At 38.8% G+C, this 22,839-nt stretch overlaps 1 protein-coding gene across 3 annotated transcripts; it reads left to right on the plus strand.

The window, feature by feature from the left end:
* The first annotated feature begins 18,850 nt into the window (after positions 1-18,850).
* LOC122020726 (FCS-Like Zinc finger 10-like) lies at positions 18,851-21,553 on the plus strand. Of its 3 annotated transcripts, XM_042578746.1 has the most exons (4): positions 18,851-19,035; positions 19,360-19,562; positions 19,755-20,835; positions 20,926-21,553. In XM_042578746.1, the coding sequence occupies exons 3-4, from the start codon at positions 19,811-19,813 to the stop codon at positions 21,083-21,085; spliced, it is 1,185 nt and encodes a 394-aa protein (XP_042434680.1). In that variant the 5' UTR covers positions 18,851-19,035; positions 19,360-19,562; positions 19,755-19,810; the 3' UTR covers positions 21,086-21,553. The 3 variants fall into 3 exon arrangements, with proteins under 3 accessions (XP_042434680.1, XP_042434687.1, XP_042434694.1); XM_042578753.1 differs by lacking the exon at positions 19,360-19,562; XM_042578760.1 differs by lacking the exon at positions 18,851-19,035 and having other exon boundaries at positions 19,074-19,562.
* Positions 21,554-22,839: the final 1,286 nt, after the last annotated feature.

A 22,839-nucleotide genomic window follows, 5' to 3' on the forward strand; every position in this document is an offset into this window, starting at 1 on the left:
GAGCTCGGCGTGGGCAGCGTCGCTGGCAGCTTGGAGATCCTTCAAATCTACATCAAATCTTTGAAGATCGGCCGAACGACTCTCCTTCTCGGTGGCCAGAAGAGCATCCAGATCCTTGATGCGCTGCTCCAGCCCTCTGATCTCCACCTTCATTCGGTCCATGTCATCGATGGCCTGTCGCTTCCGAGTGATCGACGTCTTGATCTCCTTATCTCGTTGTTTGACCATCGCTTCAAGCTGAACGACCTTGCTCGCCAGATCGGAAGCCCGTTTCCGTTCGGCTTCTAGTAATTTTTTGGCCTTCTCCAGAGCGGTCGTCGACTGTTGGTTGTCCCCCGCAGCCTTGAGTTTTTTCAATTCATCCTCCAGCTCGGCCAACCGATTGCTAACGGCAATTTGCTCCACCCAGTTCTACGAGCAAAAGTGAACAGGTTAAAAACTTAATTCAAATACACGAACAAAGAAAAAGAGCATACCCCGGTGGCCTGTTGAAGGTTGCTGTCGTCGAGCTGCCCGGGAGTCATCGCTTTTATTCGGCGCCGAGCGTCCTCCCAAGCTTTTGCAAGAGGGCCCGTCAAGGTGATCTGCTGCTCAGGGACCACTGGCCGATCAGCAGCAGCCATGTATTCCTCTGAGGGGAGGCGCAGGACGGTTTTAATTAAGTTCTGGCCACTCGGCTCGCCCTGAGAAGCATCGGCCTTACCGGATGGCCCACTGGTGGACGAGGAAGGTGTTGGTGCGGGTAGCACTAACGGTCTAACCCAGGTTTTGATGAATGACAAATAGGTTAAGTTAGTTGTGTTGTTGTCTGACACTTTGATCAAGTGTGCAGCAAAAGTCCAGCTAGGTCGACGGGCTGACCGGATAGCTAGCGAGAAGTCCAAGCAGGTCGACGGGCTGACCGGACGCTTGGCGAGAAGTCCAGCTAGGTCGACGGGCTGACCGGATAGCTGGCGAGAAGTCCAAGTGGGTCGACGGGCTGACCGGACGCTTGGCGAGAAGTCCAGCTAGGTCGACAGGCAGGTAAGTGAGGTAAGTCACTGGAGGGGAGTGATTGTGAGGACGCGTTCCCGGGAAGGGGACATTAGGCGTCGATCCGACTTAGATCCATTTCGGATATCTAAGTCGAGATCGTGACTAGATTCCGGTCTCGGAAAGACGGAATCTAAGTCATACTCTTGATGCTAATTTTTATTACTTAGCGTATCTGTAAAAATGGGCTAACAAACTGTGCTGCAGGGTTTATTTGCCTCGGACTAACACTGTTTTGCAGGTAGGGAACAGTGAGGGTCCGGGCGCCCGGAGGCAAGTTTTATCCCAGGACGACGTTGACACTTGGAGCATGCTGGTTGGGAGTGTTCGTCACCTCGAGCGCCGGAAGGGATCCAGCGCCGGGCGGTATATAAAAAGCCCAGGCGGAGCTTCAAGATATCGGTCCGAGAACTCGAGTCCAATCACTCTGCTGCTCTGCGCTCCAACAACGTTCATAAAGCTCCGACGACTCACTCCAGCTCTCTTTTTAATTCATTGTTTGTCGGTTAGCTTTGTTTTCTTTCTTTTCATTAGCAATATTTGTACGTAAATTGTAATTATCCGAGTTGCTAGTGAATTGCCCAACGAAGGTACTCAAGGAGTACGGGCCTTCGAGTAGGAGTCGTCACAGTAAAATCAACCGTGTTCATTTCTTTACTTCCTTACTTTTCCGTTGCGTTTTAACTCGAGATTTTCGAATCGATATTCACCTCCCCTCTATCGAATCTAACGGTCTTACAAGTGGTATCAGAGCAGGTACCGCTCTGATTTGGTGCAACCACCAATCAGACAGGGGGTGAAATCATTTTTTAACAATTCCAAACTGATATTATTATCTTTTTGGAAGATTTTTTTTCGTTGCATTTAAAATCTAAATTGGTACAACACCAACTTAGAGTTTCTATTTTCTCCCGCACTGCTAATCCAAGACGAAGTCTTGGGATTTTTTTCCAGTTAATTTAGTGTGTGCAGGATAAGATGTCTCAACAAGAAGGCTTCAGCACAGTACGTCCTCCCCTATTCAACGGGGATGACTTTTCATACTGGAAAAGGAGAATGGAGGTCTACATGAAGACAGACTACGACCAATGGATGAGCGTCACAAGGGCTTACAAAATTCCAGTAGACAACTCCGGGAACATAGTAGACCCTGAAGACTGGACAAATGATATAAAGAAAAAGGCATCAATTGAAAACAAAGCCATCAATACTCTACACTGCGGACTAACACGAGAAGAACTGAACCGGACCGCATCAAAATGCTAAGGAGCTTTGGGATAAACTGATCGAGCTGCACGAAGGAACAAGCGATGCGAAGGTAACAAAAAGAGATTTGCTGTTAAATAAAATTTTTAATATAAAAATGCAGGAAGGAGAAACGGCAAGTCAGCTCCACGCGAGGGTCAAAGATATCCTCAACGGTCTCCACGCGATTGGCCACCAAATGGAGAACCGAGACTTAATCAGGTACGCGTTAAATGCTTTTCCGCGAAACAATTTGTGGGCATCAATCGTAGATGCCTACAAAATTTCAAAAAATTTATCTAAATTAAAATTGGATGAACTCTTTTGTGAATTAGAACTGCATGAGCAAACTAACGCCGGGGTCGAGAAAGGTGTAGCTTTATTTGCAGGTTCCTCTAAAGAAAAGAAAAAAAAACCAGAATCTGAAGAAGATACCGACCAAAACGAAGAACACCTGGTGAACCTGGTAAGGAAAATGTTCACCAGGAAAAAGAGAAGCTTCAGCAAACAGGATCTTCAGAAGATCAGTTCGCCAGCCGACTCAAGAAATGTCACATGTTTCGGATGTAACAAAAAGGGGCACTACAAGAACGAATGCCCAAGATTGAAACTTGACAAACCAAAGTCAACAAAGAAGAAAGCCCTCAAAGCAACATGGGACGATTCCTCCTCAGACGAATCGGAAGGAGAAAGGCAAAAGCACCAAAGTCACCTCGCGCTGATGGCTCGCGAAGCTGAAGAGGAATCGGAAGACGGGTCCGAACCCGAATCGAGCCACGAGTCCGCACTCGTTTCCGAAGGTTCCGAAGAGGTATACCTAAACTTAAATCGTAAATTCTTTAGAATTATCTCGTGTTTAAATAAAAAATTAGTTAAATTGGAAAATAAAAATAAATCGCTTCTTGAGGAAAATCAAAACCTCAAGGAACAATTAAAAAATTCGAATCCAACTCAAGATCGAACACTTGAGGAGGAGAATTTATCATTAAAAAATGAAATTAATAAGTTGAAAGAATTGTTGGAAAAATTCACAACAAGATCTAAAAATTTAGATTTAATTCTAAATAACCAAAAGGCATGCTATAATAAAACCGAACTTGGATATAAGTCAAACTCAAACAAAACCTTTAAATCATTATTAACCCAACACAAAGCAACTAAACAAGCTTGGGTCCCGAAAGCGTGCTTAACAACGCAAGTTGAACTTAATCAATTCTATATACCTAAAGATAAAATACATTATATAAACTTGAATAAATCAGATCAAAAACTAAAATATAAATCTAAATTAAAATCAAAATTCAAAACTCAACAAAATTTAGATTATCACCAAGTTGATTATAACTATAAAAAGAATCGACACAAACCGAAAATCTAAATTAATGGCCAATAATTCGGGGAGGCTCCAGAATAGCTGGTAACCTCAACCTGGGTTGGACCCGTCGGGTTGGATTAGTTAAAGAGAGACCAAGTTTAACTTAACTCATGGTACTGGTGAAGTTTTTGGATGATAGTACGTTAGGGAAGCTTGGGCATCGCATGTCTAGAAAGATATGGCTTCGATCTGGTGCATTTGGCCAAGTGGAACTGACCGAAGCTACCCTTAAACGAATCCTAACCAGTTAGACAAAGATTTAGTACTAAGTTCCGTGGATAGGACTATTCGGAAAACTTCGAAAGGTTGGTTACTTCTAATGATGTCCTTGTGACTCACCAAGCTTAGAAGTTTATCCGAAGAATGCCCATTTGTGGAAACCAAAGCTAAGTCTGAATCTAACACAAGTTAAAACAAAACTCTGTAATCAAACTAATTTCATCTCACAAAATCATAGGATTCCCTGATTGATAATATAGATCAGGTGAGATGAATAAGGGTTAAAATTAATTTTCAAAATTCTAATTATTTTCAAAATTTCATTAAAAAAAAAACTTTAAATCAAAATTTAATTTTAAACTTAAAAAAAAATTAATTTCAAAATTTAATTTTAAACTCAAAAATTTAATTTCAAAATTTTAATTTTAAAACTTAAATTAATTTCAAAATTTTAATTTTAAAACTTAGACTAATTTCAAAATTTTAATTAATTTCAAAATTTTTAATTTTAAAACTTAAATTAATTTCAAAATTTAATTTTAAACTTAAAAAAATTAATTTCAAAATTTTAATTTTAAAAACTTAAATTAATTTCAAAATTTTAATTTTAAAACTTAAATTAATTTCAAAATTTTAATTTTAAAACTTAGACTAATTTCAAAATTTTAATTTTAAAACTTAAATTAATTTCAAAATTTTAATTTTAAAACTTAAATTAATTTCAAAATTTTAATTTTAAAACTTAGATTAATTTCAAAATTTTAATTAATTTCAAAATTTCAATTTTAAAAACTTAAATTAATTTCAAAATTTTAATTTTAAAACTTAAATTAATTTCAAAATTTCAATTTTAAAACATAAATTAATTTCAAAATTTTAATTTTAAAACTTAAATTAATTTCAAAATTTCAATTTTAAAACTTAAATTAATTTCAAAATTTTAAAACTTAAATTAATTTCAAAAACTTTAATTAATTTCAAAATTTTTAATTTTAAAACTTAAATTAATTTCGAAATTTTATTTTAAACTTAAAAAAATTAATTTCAAAATTTTAATTTTAAAAACTTAAATTAATTTCAAAAATTTAATTTTAAAACTTAAATTAATTTCAAAATTTTAATTTTAAAACTTAGACTAATTTCAAAATTTTAATTAATTTCAAAATTTTAATTTTAAAAACTTAAATTAATTTCAAAATTTTAATTTTAAAATTAATTTCAAAATTTTAATTTTAAAACTTAAATTAATTTCAAAATTTAATTTTAAACTTAAAAAATTAATTTCAAAATTTTAATTTTAAAACTTAAAAAATTAATTTCAAAATTTTAATTTTAAAACTTAAATTAATTTCAAAATTTTAATTTTAAAACTTAGATTAATTTCAAAATTTTAATTAAAAAATTTCAATTTTAAAAACTTAAATTAATTTCAAAATTTTAATTTTAAAACTTAAATTAATTTCAAAATTTCAATTTTAAAACTTAAATTAATTTCAAAATTTTAATTTTAAAACTTAAATTAATTTGAAAATTTTAAAACTTAAATTAATTTCAAAAACTTAAATTAATTTCAAAATTTTAATTTTAAAACTTAACTCCAAAACCTAAAACCCAAAAAAAAAAAAAAAAAAAAAAAAATTAGTCCAAAACCAGGGGCGGGCGCCCCTGGTATTCCCCTCCGGGGCGCCCGGAGGGGATCCGGGCGCCCCGCCCTAAATCAACTGTCACGCCCCCAAGGAGTTTCAGTGCGAAAGTACTCTAAATCAAAATTTCCTTGCGGTGAAGACGCTGTTGCGATTCAACCGAGGTCGTCAAATCTATATTTTTCGATGGCTCCTCGGTAAAAAATTCTTCCCCTCTCTAAAATTTAATTCTTTTTGTCTTCTCAATTTTCTTAGAACATTCTTTTATTTTCAGTAGGAAACGAACTAATACTGGTGCTGGACCCTCCAATGCTAGTACAGACCCTAGGTTTCCCATAGACGAACTTAGGATTAAGTTTGAGTCCACCATTTATAAGGCCATTAGGACTACCTGCATAGATAGATCGTTCTTTCTAAGGTCATGTCCCTCCGCTTTAGAGGTTATAGGCCACTATAACTTAAGGAACCTTGTCGAATGTACCAGTCCAATAAACATAAGTCTGTGTGCCGAATTTTGCAATAACCTAGTGAAAGTAGACGATCTCACCTATACCACTAGGGCAGCAGGCACTGATATCACATTTTCCCCTACGACTATCCGAGAGTTTTTAGAGTTGCGTCCATCTACTTGTTCCTTTTTGTGCTATCCTCCGAGGGATCTACCATTCGGAGATCCCTACTCACATATTACTCTCGATACGATTTATTCGTATTTTTTTGGGGGAGAGAGAGATCCCACTGTGACACAGTTTAGGTCAGTAGAACTTCGGGTCCAGGACTACGCTCTTTATAGGGTTGTAGTCCTTTGCATTTTACCACTGACTACTCGGGACATCGCTGTGATGCGCCCATTCCATTCGTTCTTACTTTATGCCCTGATTCATAGGTTAGACATTGACATTAGCCTACACATCTTCTCCACCATTATCTATTCAGCTGGATTTGTGACTGACAGTCGAGTCCATATACCATTTGGTCACGTTCTGACAGCCTATATGTCCTCGCTGCACATTGATGTCACTAGGGGAGACATTGCCCATATGACCGAGTTCGATGTTATAGCCGCTCGAAACTTCTCTCTAGCCGGCATCCACATAGATAGAGATGACGGGACTATGTCTTGGCGGAGGGGGGCACAGCACCAGACGCACAGGTGGACGAGTTCATGCTCGCACTATTTCCAGAGGAAGCCGCACCGGCTCCACCACCACCCCACTCGAGCACCACGACACGCTCCCACTCTAGCCGACCGTATGACTATGGCGAGTCTCCAGCAGGAGAACTCTGACTTTCATCGGGACATGCGGCGAGAGGTTGCCGAGTTACGAGCTGCCGGAGTCACCCGACACACTGAGCTGATGACACTTCTTCGATCCTTGGGATCTGGACCACCCCCTTCATCATCTCAGTAGCCTTAGTGATGACCTACGTCTGTAGCTACACTACTTGTAAAATATTTTGGATTTATCTAGTAGCATTTCAAACTTACATTGAATATGTTCTATCTTAATAGACTAGGAAATTTCAAAATACTTTCAAAAATGGTTTTATCAAATTATAGGTTAAACTTGTTTGTTTTCAAAACTTTCCATTTTTAGATTTTTCAAAAACAGTTTTGGCCTTAGACCAGTTTTGAATCCTTAGAAAGCATGTACCCATAGGTTTAGTTCTTGAGCATCTCACCAACATCTTAGGCTTACCTTGCTTGTGTTTGATAAACATAGAAAGGGGTGAGATGCATAGGCCAACTGTCTGGACTTAAGATGCTTATTTCAGTGCATCCGCATAAGTCTGGACGTTAAATACAATTCAGATATTATCAGATTAAAGTTCATCAGTCAAGTCAAACACTGACTGGTTGTAATTAACTTAATCTGACTAACCAAGTGAAAGCTACTATCTTCTGATAGTTAGTTAGTACCTAATTGGTTAGACAGCTGGTTAAAGTTATGTCAGGTTCAGGGGGAGGAATTAATTAAAAATTTTCCTTTATATTAAACATTTTAAATTTTGTTTGAAAAATGTTCTCTTAAATATTTCTTAAACCTACTTTTGAAAACTAACTCTTATAAAACTAAGTTGTTTTTAAGAATTGGGTTTTACTTTTTATTGAAAATTGATTCTGAAAATTAGATTTAACTTAGTTTTAAAAATTGTGGAAATTAGATTTTTCAAAACTTAAGTTTACAAACTAAGCTTCTCAAAATCATTTTCCTTAATTTTGAAAATCAATTTTCAATATCAACTTGCTTAAAATTGTGAAATTTTTTTCAAAATTGTTTGTTTTAAATCACAAACTTTTTATCCTTTTTACTTAGTCTTTGAAAACTCAACTTTTCAAGTATTTTAAACCATGGTTTTGAAACTAGTACTTTTGAACTTTAAAATTTTGATTTTTGAAAATTAGATTTAATTATTTTACTTTATCAAAATTAGTTCTACCAAACTCCTTTGAAAACTAAAAGAAAAGTTCAAAATCAATATTTGCAAACTGAAATTTGATTTGCAAAAACTCAAGTGTTAAAAATTATGAAAGTTAGATTTTTTTTCAAACTTAAATCACTGTCAAAACTTAAGTTTTAAATTAAATCGTTTACAAACTTAGTGTTGAAAAATAAATTCTTCAAACTTAGTTTTGGAATTCTGGTTTTTGAAAACTTGTGTTTGAAAATGAAAACTTAGCTAGCTTTCTAAAAGCTAAAAGCTAATGCTTTAAACAAATTTTCAAAAGCTTAAACTCCCCCAAGTCACCTTGACTATTTTTTTGCTGTTAAAAATTATACTTTTATCAATATCTTTGAATTTTTTTTAACCAAACTTTTTATTACTCTACACTATGCTTGTTTACCCCTGCTTACTTTTTTATGAATGCCAAAGGGGGAGAAGGGTTAGGTGGTTAAGTTAGCTAAACCAATTTAGCTAAACCAATTTGAAAACACAAACTGACTTTAAAACCACACAAATGCATGTTGTTTCGTACATATGCTTTCACTAACTTAACCAGGTTGTCATTCCATCAAAAAGGGGGAGATTGTTGGTGCGGGTAGCACTAACGGTCTAACCCAGGTTTTGATGAATGACAAATAGGTTAAGTTAGTTGTGTTGTTGTCTGACACTTTGATCAAGTGTGCAGGAAAAGTCCAGCTAGGAGGCTGACCGGACGTTAGCGAGAAGTCCAGCGGTCGACGGGCTGACCTAGCACGAAGTCCGGATAGGTCGACGAAGAAGTCGGCGGGGACGCTTAGAAGTCAGGAGACGCGACGGCCGGACGTCTGGCGGGTAAGTGAGGTAAGTCACTGGAGGTGTGAGGACGCGTTCCCGGGAAGGGACATTAGGCGTCGATCCGGCTTAGATCCATTTCGGATATCTAAGTCGAGATCGTGACTAGATTCCGGTCTCGGAAAGACGGAATCTAAGTCATAACTTTTATGTTAAACTTGTGAAATGTGCTAACACTCATTTTGCAGGTTTTTATTTGCCTCGGACTAACCTTGTTTGGGATCCAGGCGCCCGGGAGGCAAATTTTATCCGAGACGACGTTGACACTTGGAGCACGCTGGTTGGATGTACGTACCACCAGTGCGCCCGGAAGAGATCCGAGCGCCCCGAGCTTGATATAAAAGAAGGGCCAGGCTCTGCGCTCCAACAACGTTCACAAAGCTCCGACGACTCACTCCGGCTCTCTTTTTAATTCATTGTTTGTCGGTTAGCTTTGTTTTCTTTCTTTTCATTAGCAATATTTGTACGTAAATTGTAATTATCCGAATTGCTAGTGAATTGCCCAACGAAGGTACTCAAGGAGTACGGGCCTTCGAGTAAGAGTAAAAATCAACCGTGTTCATTTCTTTACTTCCTTACTTTTCCGCTGCGTTTTAACTCGAGATTTTCGAATCGATATTCACCCTCTATCGAATCTAACGGTCTTACACGGCACCTCGAGCTTGCCCTCGGAGAGCCATGTGGGGTCGGGGTAGGGAAACCGTCCCGGACAACACTGGAGCATCCGCGCCCCGCTCGGCTGCTGCCTCGTCGTGAGAGGTAGCAGCGGCTAAGGCTTCAGGGGCATCCTGAGTCCCCTCACCTGATTCGTCGGTCGGATCGGCTGGATTAAGGCCCCGCTCGGCGACCTCCTTGTTCTTCACCGCCTCAATCTGGGCGGCTTTCAATTTGAGCTTCTCAGTCGCCTTAGCACGCCACATAACTTCAGCAGCAGAAACAAAGATTAAATCAATTAGAACAAAAGAAAAAGGAGGGACGAGAATCGCTTACTCATGCTGCAGGGCAGATCGGCTGCGGTGGAAGACAGGCCGAATATATACATTGCTCCTGGGAGGAGTAGCTTGTCAATGTGATAGCGCTGACCCACCAACCGCTCTGGTTGCGCCGGCATCGCCGTCTGCTACTTGGTACGAAAAGTTGGCAGCTCGGGAAAACGCACATAGAAAAAGTGCTCCTTCCAATGTTTGTTGGAGCTCGACATATTATCAAAAAGGACGAAACCTATCCTAGATTGGAAAATAAAGGTACCCCACTCGGCTTGCTTGGGATAAAAAAAGTAATGAAAAATCTTAGGGTCGAGGGGGATGTTGTTCAGTTTAAAAAGGACTATTACTCCGCTCAGCAGCCTAATGGAGTTGGGGACTACCTGGCCGAGCGGAATGCGAAAATAATTGCAGATTTGTAAGAAGAACTTGTGGGGTGGAAAACGTAGTCCGGCCAAAAATTAGTCTCGGAAGAATAGAACGGTGTCGGGCGGCGGTTCATGAGGCCGGTCGGTGGTGTCAGCTACTATGATTTGGTGGTCGGTCGGCAGATCATAGGTTCGAGTGAGGCGCAAGGCGTCCTCCTCGTCGAACCGGCTTTCCATGGTCGAATACCAAAGACCCGGAGCACCGCCGGTTGGGTGTGAGGTGTTGGTCATGGTATAAGGCTAGGGATGGACGCGATGGAAGGAGGGAGAAATAAAAACAGGGAAAGAATGCGGGATGATGAAAGAAATAGCTAATAGAGAGAAAAAGGAGAGGCGGCAAGGAAAAGGAATCCTTACGGGCAAAGAAGATGATCGAAGGGGGCTGTTAGTCGTCGAAGAGCTGAAACGCAAGGTCGCCGGAAAAAGGAACAGAGGGATGGTGGAGACGATAAGGTCGAAATGCGGCGAAGAGCTGGGGTCGGGAGCTTTATAAGGGCGGCCTCAATACACCGTTCGATCTAGGTCGCCGATAACGAGGTCATCATCCATCCGTTCATTAAACGGCGGTTGTCCCATCGAAAGTGACGCCACCGCCATACCCTGACAAACGAGCGATCGCCACTCCCCTTACCGTGCACAGCGCACGTGATGGGTAGTAGGGAGAGCATCGGACATGGATTCCAAGAGAACACAAGGCACGGACAAGATACCGAGCGGATGAGTATCCTATGCTCGCCGAGCGGCCTAATGCGTGATCATTGCTCTCGGATCGGTAGTCGATCGGTCGGACTTCGCCTCCCGACTAGACTCGGGGAAGGCAAGTGATCCTGGTAGGCCCGGACCCCTAACGAGGGGTCAACGCCACGTGGAGGTCAAAGGCCGGTGGTCCGTCAAGAAGGGTGAGCCGACGGACTCATGAGAAAGCCGATCGATCCGCGACATCGATAGTAAAGGTGCCTGACAGGATCGGGTTCAGCCAATAAATAATGACCGAGTGGAAGGCCTAAGAGAAGGCGGGACTTAATGGCGCCGCCGCCAAATTAGGTCCCGACGGTGCTCCTAGCCGACGGATGGACGTCTGGCCGTGGGTAAATAGGGGACGAACATCTCACGGTGACCATCAAGTCATATGGCTAAGCCATACTCCTAGTCGACAACAGGGTGTTGTGCTTGGACTACAGCAGTATGGCATCAGGTAAGCTTTCGACAAACACATACCGAGGTATGGGCTGCGGACACGTAGGTGGGCGTGTAGAGGCTCTTTCACCGCTCTATATAAAGAGCCGCAGACTTCGCCGGAGGTACGCGTTCGACAAGCTTTGGAGCTACTTTTTCCACCACTTGCTTACCTGACTTGAGCGTCGGAGGGTCACCGCCGGGAACCCCTTCCCGGCCCGACTTCTGTGCAGGTACGCCGGAGCTTCGTGAGACTAGCCGGAGATCTACATCAGCGACCCGGAGAGCGCCACGTGCCCAGCGTCCGTTGATTCAGCGTTCGGACAGGATCAGGTATGCCTCAAATATGGCTCGATGCATGGATATGAATAGATTAAAGATGCTTGGAATGAAAAGTCATGACTGTCATGTATTCATGCAAAAACTTATTCCAGTAGCTTTCCATGACTTACTTTTACAAAATATTTGGCAAGCACTCACTGAATTGAGTCTATTTTTTAGATATTTGACAGTGAGGTGTATTATGATGGATGATATGCTTCAGCTAGAAACAGATATTCCTCTTATATTATGTAAACTGGAGCATATTTTTCCACCTAGTTTTTTTTTTATTTAATGGAACATCTATCAGTGCATTTACTATACGAGGTATAAATAGCAGGTCCTGTCCAATACAGATGAATGTATCCATTCAAATGGTTTTTGAGAAAATTAAAAAATAATGTTCGTAACAAAGCAAGAGTTGAGGGTCAATATGTAATACTTATCTGGTTGAAGAAGCTTCTTTTTTCTGCTCATATTATTTTATTGATAGTGTGCAAACAAGACATCGCAAATATCCTAAAAATTCTGATGATGCTCGTCAGCCGATAGACCCATTGAGTCTTTCTATTTTTAAATTTTCTAGTAAGTCAATGGGTACATCACTTTCTAGATGGTTAACCGAAGATGAATACCATATTGCAAGAACATACTACTCTTAAACTGTGAAGAGGTCAAACCATACAAAAAATAAGTTAACATCTCTAATTAAATATTTATTTATTCTTAAATATCTTTCTTGATATCCCAATATTTATATAATTACCTCCTTTCCCAACTTGTACGAATAACAACACTATCTATAAAATCCATCAATTGGTGTAAGTGAGGTAGCTGCAAAGTTAGAGACTGAATTTACATTATGGTTTCAAATATATGTAGGTTAGAGAATTTGTGAAATTTTTTAGTTCATGCCTATTAAAAAGTGTCCTAATTTATATATTAACTATTTTTATAGGTGAAAGACTATAGAATATCAAATGTGCAAGATGATAAGACAATGAATATTACATCAGGACCACTCCGTAAAATAAAAGTGTACTCTGGTTACTATGTTAATGGTCTTATATTTCACATGGCACAGCGAGATTCACAGAGATTACCTTATAATTCTTGTGTTTGCGTCAAAGGATCTATGGACAACAATAACACTAAGTTTGATTACTATGGTAGATTTGAAGAAATCATAGAAATTGAATATCCTGTATTACCAATAAAGAGGTGTGTGTTGTTCAAATATTTATTGTATGATCCAACCCCAAGAATATGTACTAGAATGCATCCAAATTATAATTTAATTGAGGTTAATGCAAACAAAAGATTCAATAAGTTTGAGCATTTTATTTTCGAGATACAAGTGAGTCAAGTTTTCTATCTTGAATACCTACGAAGAGAAGAAGATCTAGTGAATGGTTATTCGTTTGTCGAATCAAGTCTCGCTCGACCATAGAGATGTCGAACACAATCACTCTTCAAAACCATGATGTATTTCAGAATAATGAAGTGGAGAGATATTTAGTTGATTTACAACTCCAATCTACTTCTTAATTACTTGTAGATATTAATATCACTTACGAAGAGAAGCGATGAGGACATAGAAATTATTAATGTTGATTAGTCAGGTGTTAATGATGATTAAGTATTAATATTATTATTCATCATGTAAGTTATGCTTCCATATTATTTTGTATTTATATTATCATGTTTCTAAACCTTATTATAGTTGGATCGATGATTTTCGCTAGGGGGGGGGGGGGGTGAATAGCGAATTAAAACGAGTAAACAGCGGAAAAGTGAAAACAACAACAATGTTAATAAGGGTCAATTTACTTGGTTCGGAGCCTTCGGCGACTCCTACTCCAAGGCCCGCACTCGTTGAGTGTTTTCGTTGGGTAATCACTAATAATTCGAACAGTTATTACAAATTAAGTACAGGAATTATTTAGAGAAGACAAAATCGACAATGAGAAAAGAAAGACAGAAAAAGAAATAGCACTTGTCGGAGAGTCTTCGCAGCGTCGCAGGAGCACAGGAGAGCAGATCGTTAGTTATTCTTTGCTTCAGCCTTCACCCTCCTTATATAGGAGGTTCAGGGTGCCCGGATCCCTTCAGGGCGCCCTGAATGTGACATAGCCGAGTCAGTCAACGAGCTCCACGTGGCGAGGCGACGATAGGGATAAAACATGCCTCCGGGCGCACGGATCCCTTCCGGGCGCTCGGACCCTTGTTTTCCAGCAATCTCCTTCATGCAAGAAAATATTAGTCCGAGGCAAGTATAAATTATATCATGCAAAACAGAATGTTAGCACAATTTATAGATAAGCAGAATAGTAATTAGATTCCGTCTCACCGAGACCGGAATCTAGTCAAGATCTCAACTTAGAGTTCCGAAATGGTTCTAAGTTGGATCGACGCCTAAGTTCTCTTCCCGGGAAAGTGTCTTCACAGTCACTCCCCTTCAGTGACTTACCCTCACTCACCTGCCAGACGTCTGGTCAGCCCGTCGACCCGTCTAGACTTCGTGCCAACTATTCGGTCATCTCGTCGACCTAGCTGGACTTCGTGCCAAACATCCGGTCGACCCGTTTGGACTTCATGCCAGCTATCCGGTCGGCTCGTTGACCTAGATGGGCTTCGTGCCAAACATCCAGTCAGCCCGTCGACCTGTCTAGGTTTCGCCTGCACACTCGATCAGAGTGTTAGATAACAACGAAACTAACTTAACCTATTTTGTCATTTATCAAAACTTGAGTTAGACCGTTAGTGCTAACCGCACCAACAATTATGATGTGTTGCAATGTTATTTTGCATATATCATTATGGCAGAACAACAGCTTGTAACACCCCATAGCTACAAGGTCCTTAGAGTTGTCGGGGACTCATAAGTATTTTTTTTATTAATAATTCAAGTTTATATATAATATATTTATCATAATTTAATATTATTTCGTGCAGGTTCACTCCAGATGGCTATAGAGTTGTCACATATATTACTAGAAAATTCAAGGAATGAGTTTACGTGTCTGGTACTACATGGAGACATGTAGACCAGAAGATGAAGCTATTTTATTATAATGAATTTATGGTTAGTAAATTTAATATATTTGGTATTCTATAATATAGTTATCATTTAAACTAAATGTTTAATTTATAATTACAGAAAAAGATATATACATGGGAGGAGGGGCAAGAAGAAGATTTAAAATTACATGGAATACTTACTGTGTCAAACTGTACAGAGATCATATGTATTATATGAGAAAGAAGGGCACTAGGCCTGCATATGTTTCTAAGACGATATGGAGTCCATGGACGGCCACCTGGGCTACAGAAAGGTGGCAAGCAAATGCTGAAAAGGCAAAAATAAATAGAAATATATAGCCAGGTGGCCCGAACATCGGAATCCCTGGGCATACGTAAAGATCTAGATCTATTGTTGAGCATACCATATATCTGGTGAGTATAATTTAAAGTTATACTTTGTAACAAATTTTGTATTTATTACCAAACTTGTATAACTTTATCCCAAATTCTTTTGTATGTAGGAACGTGAGTTTGCCCGTAGCCTACATGTATGGAGATCTTTCTCAAGACCCATAAAAAGAAGGATGAGTCATTTGTTGATTCTCGATCTCAAACTCTACATGTAAGATTAAATTGGATATTATATTTTTTGTATACAGCAACAAATGACAGAAACGGTGGCTCAGGCAACTCAACCATCAGCAGAGGGGGAGAGTCACAGTCTCTATCCACCGACACTCTAAATGAGATTTATTATGATGTTGTCGATGGAAGAACAAAAAACTCCACCTTCTATGGACTTGGCTCTCAAGCTAAAGTTACATTTAATTGTTTGAGGAATCCGGTGGGCTGTGCTAGTTCCTCTTCTTCTAGTGAGATGCAGTCTTTAAGACGTGAAAATTAAGAACTGCTCACTCAATTGAAATCAATGGATCAAAGGAAGGCCGATATGGATCAGTGTAGAGCTGATAAGGAGAAGAAGAGAGCTTAACGTGACAAGAGTTATGAAGCTTTGATGGCTCAGATGCGAGTGATCGTGGCTAATTTCACTCAGGGATCACATAGTTTTGAGTCACAATCCAAGAAAATGTGATTATCTTTCCAACAAATGCTGAACGATAAACTTTATATTTATCATATATAGCCATATATTTGCCTTCTAATATATTCATTTCTTAATATATGAATATTTTGTGTAATCTACAATAATGCTTGATATTACCATTGACTAGATATTATCTATTACAACTATAATATAATATGTTATTGTATTATTTAAGTTTTCTATTATGATATGTATAATACGTTGGATGTTGTAAAATATTTATATATAATTATTTGTATTCTGCAGGATTGTTCTGTTTAGTTTGTTTTAGATGATTTTGATTGTTTCTAATAATATAAATGTTAATTTATTTGTCCTTATATATTTGTATGAAAAAAAATGAATGAATTGTTAGGATGTATGAATTTTATTTTTATGTGTGGATGTTATAAGTGTGATTGTTTGTATGTGATTGTTATATGATGTATGTGTGGATTATATTTTTGTATGTGTGGATTGTATGTAATGGATTATAATATCGTTGTCTGCGATGGTTTTGGAAATTTGGAAATTGTAAATAGGGTAAGCGCAAAAGCAGATTGTAACTGTGCAATTTTTTTTTTGTCTACCAACGGAATAATGATGGAAAATATATTCCGACCGTAATTATCGAAAAAAATTTATCGACGAAAGCTTTGGTTTCCGTCGATATTTCGATATCGTTGGTATTTACCTACGGAAGTTACGTTTTCGTCTGTAAATACCGATGGAAACGTCTGTTTCGTCGGTAATCTATTTAATGACGGTCCTGGTTAGCTAACACTGTTCCGACGTCTTTATCGACAGAAATCGAATCTGTTGGTAGAATATTACCGACGAAATAGCATATTCCGTCGGTAATCCTATTTCTGACAAATCATCTCCTGATACTATAATTTCATCGGTAATCTGTCGGTAGAGTCATATTTCGACAAAAGATTGATGGATATTTCCATCGATAATCCTGTATTTTTTTTTTGTTGTTGTGTATTTCTTTGTTTAGGATCAAAAAAAAAATATATCAGTCCTATTTTGACACGGTGGTTCTCAATCATGCACCATAAAAGTATGCAAGGAAGTAAAAATCAACTGTGCCCTAAACCATAAATTTTAAATTGGGTAATGTTAAATAGCCAGAATCTGGCCACCCAGAATATATACATGCATGTGTATGTATGAGTATTTTAGTAATATCATATGTAGATATTAATTACATGCATGTACATACATATATTATAATTGGGAGATAAAATTTTCTAGTTGATCAGATTTTAGCCAACAAGATTTACCCTTTTAAATTTTGAGCATTTCAATCAACTATATGTCTACATATGATATTACTCATAAATACTTGAGTATCTATGACTACATCCAATTGACTAGACCCTAAATCTAATCAACTAGATTTACTAATTATTAGTATTGTTTAATGGCGCCCACCTAAAGTATTATGTCAGCCAAATAAAGTCAGCTGGGCAACTAATTAGTCGCATTGTTTAATGGCAGCATTATCAAGCATCTGTTTTGAAAATTTGTAGCTTTGTCGTGATAATCATCACACAGCATTTAACATATTCGTGGAATCCAAGCGGTCGTCGAGCATAACTAGGATCTTTAGGGCTTCGAAATGCAGGTACGCACTGTGATCTATTTACATGAGAGACCGCACCCGCATATATAGTGTTGGATTATGGAGATCGACAAGCTCAAAGTAGACTTCATCCTGTAATACTCTTTATATTAATATGTATGTTTCAACTGAATTAGTTCAGTTTAATTGGCCCGTCGTCCTTGAACACGGATACGAGTGCGAGGAGTAATTAGGAATAATTTTAATCATAAATAAGGCGTACTAAATAGGAACATACTCACATGAACGTCTCAAGTGCCCTTCGTTGCCATCCACTTCCTTCTACAGTCTTCGATTCAATCAAATAATAACAAAATCAACGCGCACGTAAATATGCGGGAATATCTCGTTGCCCGTGAAGCGGGGGCATCTCGCATAGCTATTTACTCTTCCTTTTTCCCCCTCCTGAAAAGTACAAAACAGAGAAAAATGCCTTGATGATCTAGGCCGTCGATTTAATTCCTTTAACTAGATCTGTTCTCGAGCTACGACCTTCGACGCAAACCACGATCCACAGGCGCGACGCACGTGCGGGTTGGGCCCGACAGCCCCTGGGGCAGCGACATAGCCTTTTGCGTCAGCAGATCCAGGCCGTCCATATGCCGGAAACCGGCAGGGAATCTACGACAGACGACGTTGCATTTGCCTCGTGTTTCGGGTCGTTGTCGGTTGTCCTCTCCTGGGGAGAGAAACTGAAACCGCGGAAGTCTCATGTCACGCAAAGCGACGAAAAGTAGAGAAATTGCAGTTTGGAAAATATAAAGAGAGTCGGTGTAATTATAGAAGTAAAATATTTTTAAAAAAAATTGAAATATAACTGCGGCATGGGAGCAGTCATATGTGCTGTGTGAAGAAATGATTAAAGATCCTACCGGGTCTGTCCTTCCATATGATTGTGCCACATCTCTTTCCTCCTTTTTATCTTCTGAATATCTTATCGGGACAAAGATTAATTAGGTTCAGTTCAAACACAAATAAAATCCATTAGGAAGCGCATGAAATTGACTGGTTAAATGCTTCTGATCAAAAGCCTAGAACTTTTCCTTTACCTAGTGAAGTGCCAAAGTGTGTGTTTGGTTAAGGTGAATGGAATCGTCCTATTTACAAACATGGGTACAATTAAAACTGGCAAAGCCGCTTTTCTAATGTCTTATTACTTATAAACGTCCTTTATTTCTTTATTTTTTTTTCTTAAACGCCTGCTTTTTCTAGGACCTACGGAAAAGCAGTGAATCCACTCAGGGCTGACAATTTATTTATTTATCGATATGTGATTAATTTAAACTCATTTAATAATATTATTACGAAGGTTTAATCTTACTAATCCAGCTTAATTACGTTTTCGTAAGCAATGTGTACTGAAACACGCCATTAAGCTTGTCAAATGCATATAACAACTCTACTGCTTTGATTTTGTACATGCAGACAAATCAGGGACGAGAGAGAAGAGGAGTACAGTGGAAGCTAGCATTGATGCCTTTGCTTCCTGCCTATTTTTATTGGCTTCTCCTCGCTGCACCCTCCTCCATCGCCATGTCCGTCTGAGAATAGACCTCTCTCTGTGAGGAAGGAAGCTCAAGGTGGGAGGAAACAAAGGTGGGGTGTTGCCTCTACTCTTCGATTGGAGCTCGCGCACGCTTTACTCATGTGTTTCTTATTTCAATCGGTGCATTTCTTGGAGCATTTGGGATCAATAAATTTTGCCTTGAAGTGTTTCCCCCCTAAAAGTTTGGTCTTGCTTGGAAGATGAACTGGGTTCTATGGTTTCTGCTATTAATTTGACGATTTGTTTTCTTGCTTATGAGTGTGATGAATATGTTCTCTCTCAGCGTCTCTGGAATGTTTTTCCCATCTGATGTTTGGCATTTTAAGCGTCAAGATATCTTATTCTTTCTTCTTCTTTTTCTTATTTGTTTGCAGTCAGGATGGAACTCTGAATTGGCATGTTCTTGTTAATTTGATAAAGAGTTTCCTTTCTTCTTTACGTAATCGCTTCATGTTCTGTTTTCCCCATTCGGTGACGCGATCCTTGAAATCCCCGTTCATTTTCTTTCACGTTGAAAGATTTGGGTGTAAATTTAAAGGATCTTGATTGATGCTGAAGTTTGCTGGTTATCCTTCATGTGAGTATGAATTTCATTTTTTTTTTTAAAAAAAAAAGAAAGAAAATTCAACTTTCACTACTCCAGAAAAAATAGGAAAAACAAAAGGATGTTTATTTTCCGTCGTCTCTGAAAAGTTGCACCTGTTCATCAATCATCATGCCTTGTTGAATGGCTGGCTGAACTAGTTTACCCCGATCAATTTGTTTTCAGGATCGTTGTCTTGAACTCAAGAACTGGGTAGAGTAAGAGAGCAGAGCCTTCAAGATATGCTGAGGGCAATGAACAAGGTCCGTAAAGATCAGAGCACAGGGCAGCTATCATCTGATTCGTTTTCAGATTCTCGGTTCTCCTCTAATGGCCTGATTCAGAAGGCCAGGAACACCTCCCTCTTCAGTGTTCCTGGACTCTTTATGAACGCCAATTCCAAAGGCTTATCAGATTGTGAATCAGGCACGAGCCCTACTTCCCCTTTAGACTTCAAGAACTGCTCCAACCCTGGCAACTCTTTTCTTGGTTTCCCTAAATCGACCAGCCTTGACTGGAAGCCCAAATGCTGGGACTGTAACAAGGTAGGCCTGAGTCTGGTGGATGTTCTGAGCGATGACAACAAGTCTTCAGGGGAGTTCTTGGGACTGTCTGGGAGTGGGAACATCTTGTTCGGTCCACAGATGAGAACCAACATCTCATGCCCCAAATCTCACACCAATCCCTCTGGTGAAGCTCCCAAATCTTTGCCGAAAGACTATGGGATTTATTCACAGTTCCACAATAAATCAACTGATCTCCGAAGGAACTCGAGGATGACTCTTGAATCCAAAGGAGCTGAATCAGAATCCAGAGATTTTGGGTTGCTGAGATCTTGCTCTGCAGAAATAAGTGGATCATCCTCTCCACTGTCCAATTCTCAAGTCTTTCCATTAGATTCAAAAAGTGCAATGGGGAGCATAAATTTTGACAAATATGCTGAGTTCATCCCTGCATCGATCGGCTCATCTTCAAGAATCATCACGTCAATTTCAGCCAGCGAAATGGAGCGATCCGAGGACTACACTTGCATTATATCTCATGGCCCAAACCCTAAAACAACTCACATTTTTGGAGATTGTATAATTGAAAGCCCCAGCTTTCCTCCAGAAAATTATAAGAATAAGAACGGTAAAGACCAGGAAACTTATGCCTGGCCTTTGAAGTCCTCTAAACATTCTCTTCCTAGTTCCTCCAATGACTTTCTCAGCCTCTGCTTGTACTGCAATAAGAAGCTGGAAGAGGGGAAAGATATATACATGTATAGGTCAGTTTCATTTCCATATGTCAGTTAATTTCTCGTCATGCTCCGAGAAGCAACCGAACTTTCTAAATGCTACACTGTATAATGTTTCAGGGGTGATAGAGCTTTCTGCAGCAGTGACTGCCGTGACAGAGAAATTTTGAACGACGAAGAGTCGGAGAAGGCTACTATTGCTTCGTCTTCTCCTCCTGGCCCATCCTTCTATGAGGCAATCTTTTTCGAGGACACAGCCATGGCTCCACATGCTAGTTGATTTTCAATTTTTCAACTTGCATTCCGTTTCTGATGCTGAGATTGCTACGGTAAACACTAAACAGTCTGTGATCATTTGTCTATCGAGAGCTGTCCGTGTGAATCTTTAGCGGCCATGGATGATCACCGTGTACATTCATGTGTTTGCTAATTTGATCTTAGCGTGCATGCCGCTATTGAGTCATGAAAAATCCTTGGCAATTAATTTCCCTCTGTCTGAAGAAGTCTCTGTTGCAATAATTTTGATCAGAAAAGGTGTAAGCCGACGGTTCGATGGCTCACCATTTTTTTCAGCTTTTTTATTAGCTGAATTGATGTACAACCAATTCAGACCTCTAATGAGTATATTTGAGCAAAACATTGCTTGCTCATGAACTGTCCCTTTAGAATGTAAAGGCTTTTGCCAATATGTATGCACTGTTGTCGACTTGCATCACAGCCTCGAAGCTGCATATTATTATTGTCAATAGAGTTCAACGCAATTATAGACCAACAGTGATTTGCATTATGGTGCACTCAATAAGCTGCATGACAATAGCTTTTTCTTCTGGTAAAGACTCTGATTTAGACGGCATTCAATCAATCATTGTTGTAACCTAATTTATGTTTGGGGTGAAGTTATCAATCAAATCGAACATCGATGTTTTTCAGTTTCCCGTCACATTTTGTTCATTGGATGAGACTAGCATATAAAAACTTATAGTCGAAATCATTCTGAAAGCTCAATGAGATGCGGTTCGCTCATTATTGACGAACAAAAAACTTGTTTAGTCGCATCATTTGATGCTCCCACGAAAACAATATCTGAGAAACTTTATTCAATTTTCTGATACAAAGCGGGCAGTTGAAAGGACGCTTGAAAGAAGCAACTATCATTTCAACTGATTGATTTTTGTCTAGTGGATAGATCACATCGCTCTGACTTTGGTAACCACTTGTCTATCGTATTTATTATTTATGTTCCTCTTCCTTTTTTTTTTTTTATATATTTTTTTATGATGTTATCTGAAATAGGTGTCAGTATTCGGTTGGAAACTCATTCAACCGTCTGCAAGTGGGTTATCGCTGGGAATTATGACACTGTAGTTTTCACTGGGAATTCAGTGGTGAAAATTCATCGTTTATGCATGTCAAGGAGAACCCTGAGCCAGGAAGGCAATGAAGCCGTTGTCATATTGTCACGATGAGCTCATGATGTGCTCCAGTTTGCTACACACCTGCTCCAACGATTGCAGGCGCTGATTAAGGAGTCGGAGAATATTTAACACAGTATCCGAAGAATGCGGGGAAATGAAAAATAAAGGCCAAGTTCTTAAAAAAAAAAATCTGCAAATGACACTTGTAAGGTACGAAAAACAGAGACAAATTATCCAAACAGAGCCTTTCATATTAGCAAATATTCAATTGAGCTTCTTCTCTATTTCTAAAACATCTTAAATAGGATTGAAATATTTCACAACTTATAGTCAAACCATAGGTAAATAAGTACCTGTTTATTTATTTAATTAAATTTATATTTTCTAAATGGGAATTTTCTCTTATGCCTTAAAAATCTAAAATCTATTAGATATTAGGTTGATCCACCAAACAACATTCTAATTTCTTCATATCATGTTGTCTGTTGAAATAATAGCAAATTTGTTTTTTTTTAAAAAAAAGAGACAGATCTGACTTTAACATCTGAATAACAGGTAAGCATAAGAATTTGTTCCTAGAGGAAAAAAAATTGATAATGCAGTTAATCTCTATTCCTGA

Source organism: Zingiber officinale, chromosome 1A, assembly GCF_018446385.1.
Source record: "Zingiber officinale cultivar Zhangliang chromosome 1A, Zo_v1.1, whole genome shotgun sequence".
NCBI classification, from domain to species: domain Eukaryota; kingdom Viridiplantae; phylum Streptophyta; class Magnoliopsida; order Zingiberales; family Zingiberaceae; genus Zingiber; species Zingiber officinale.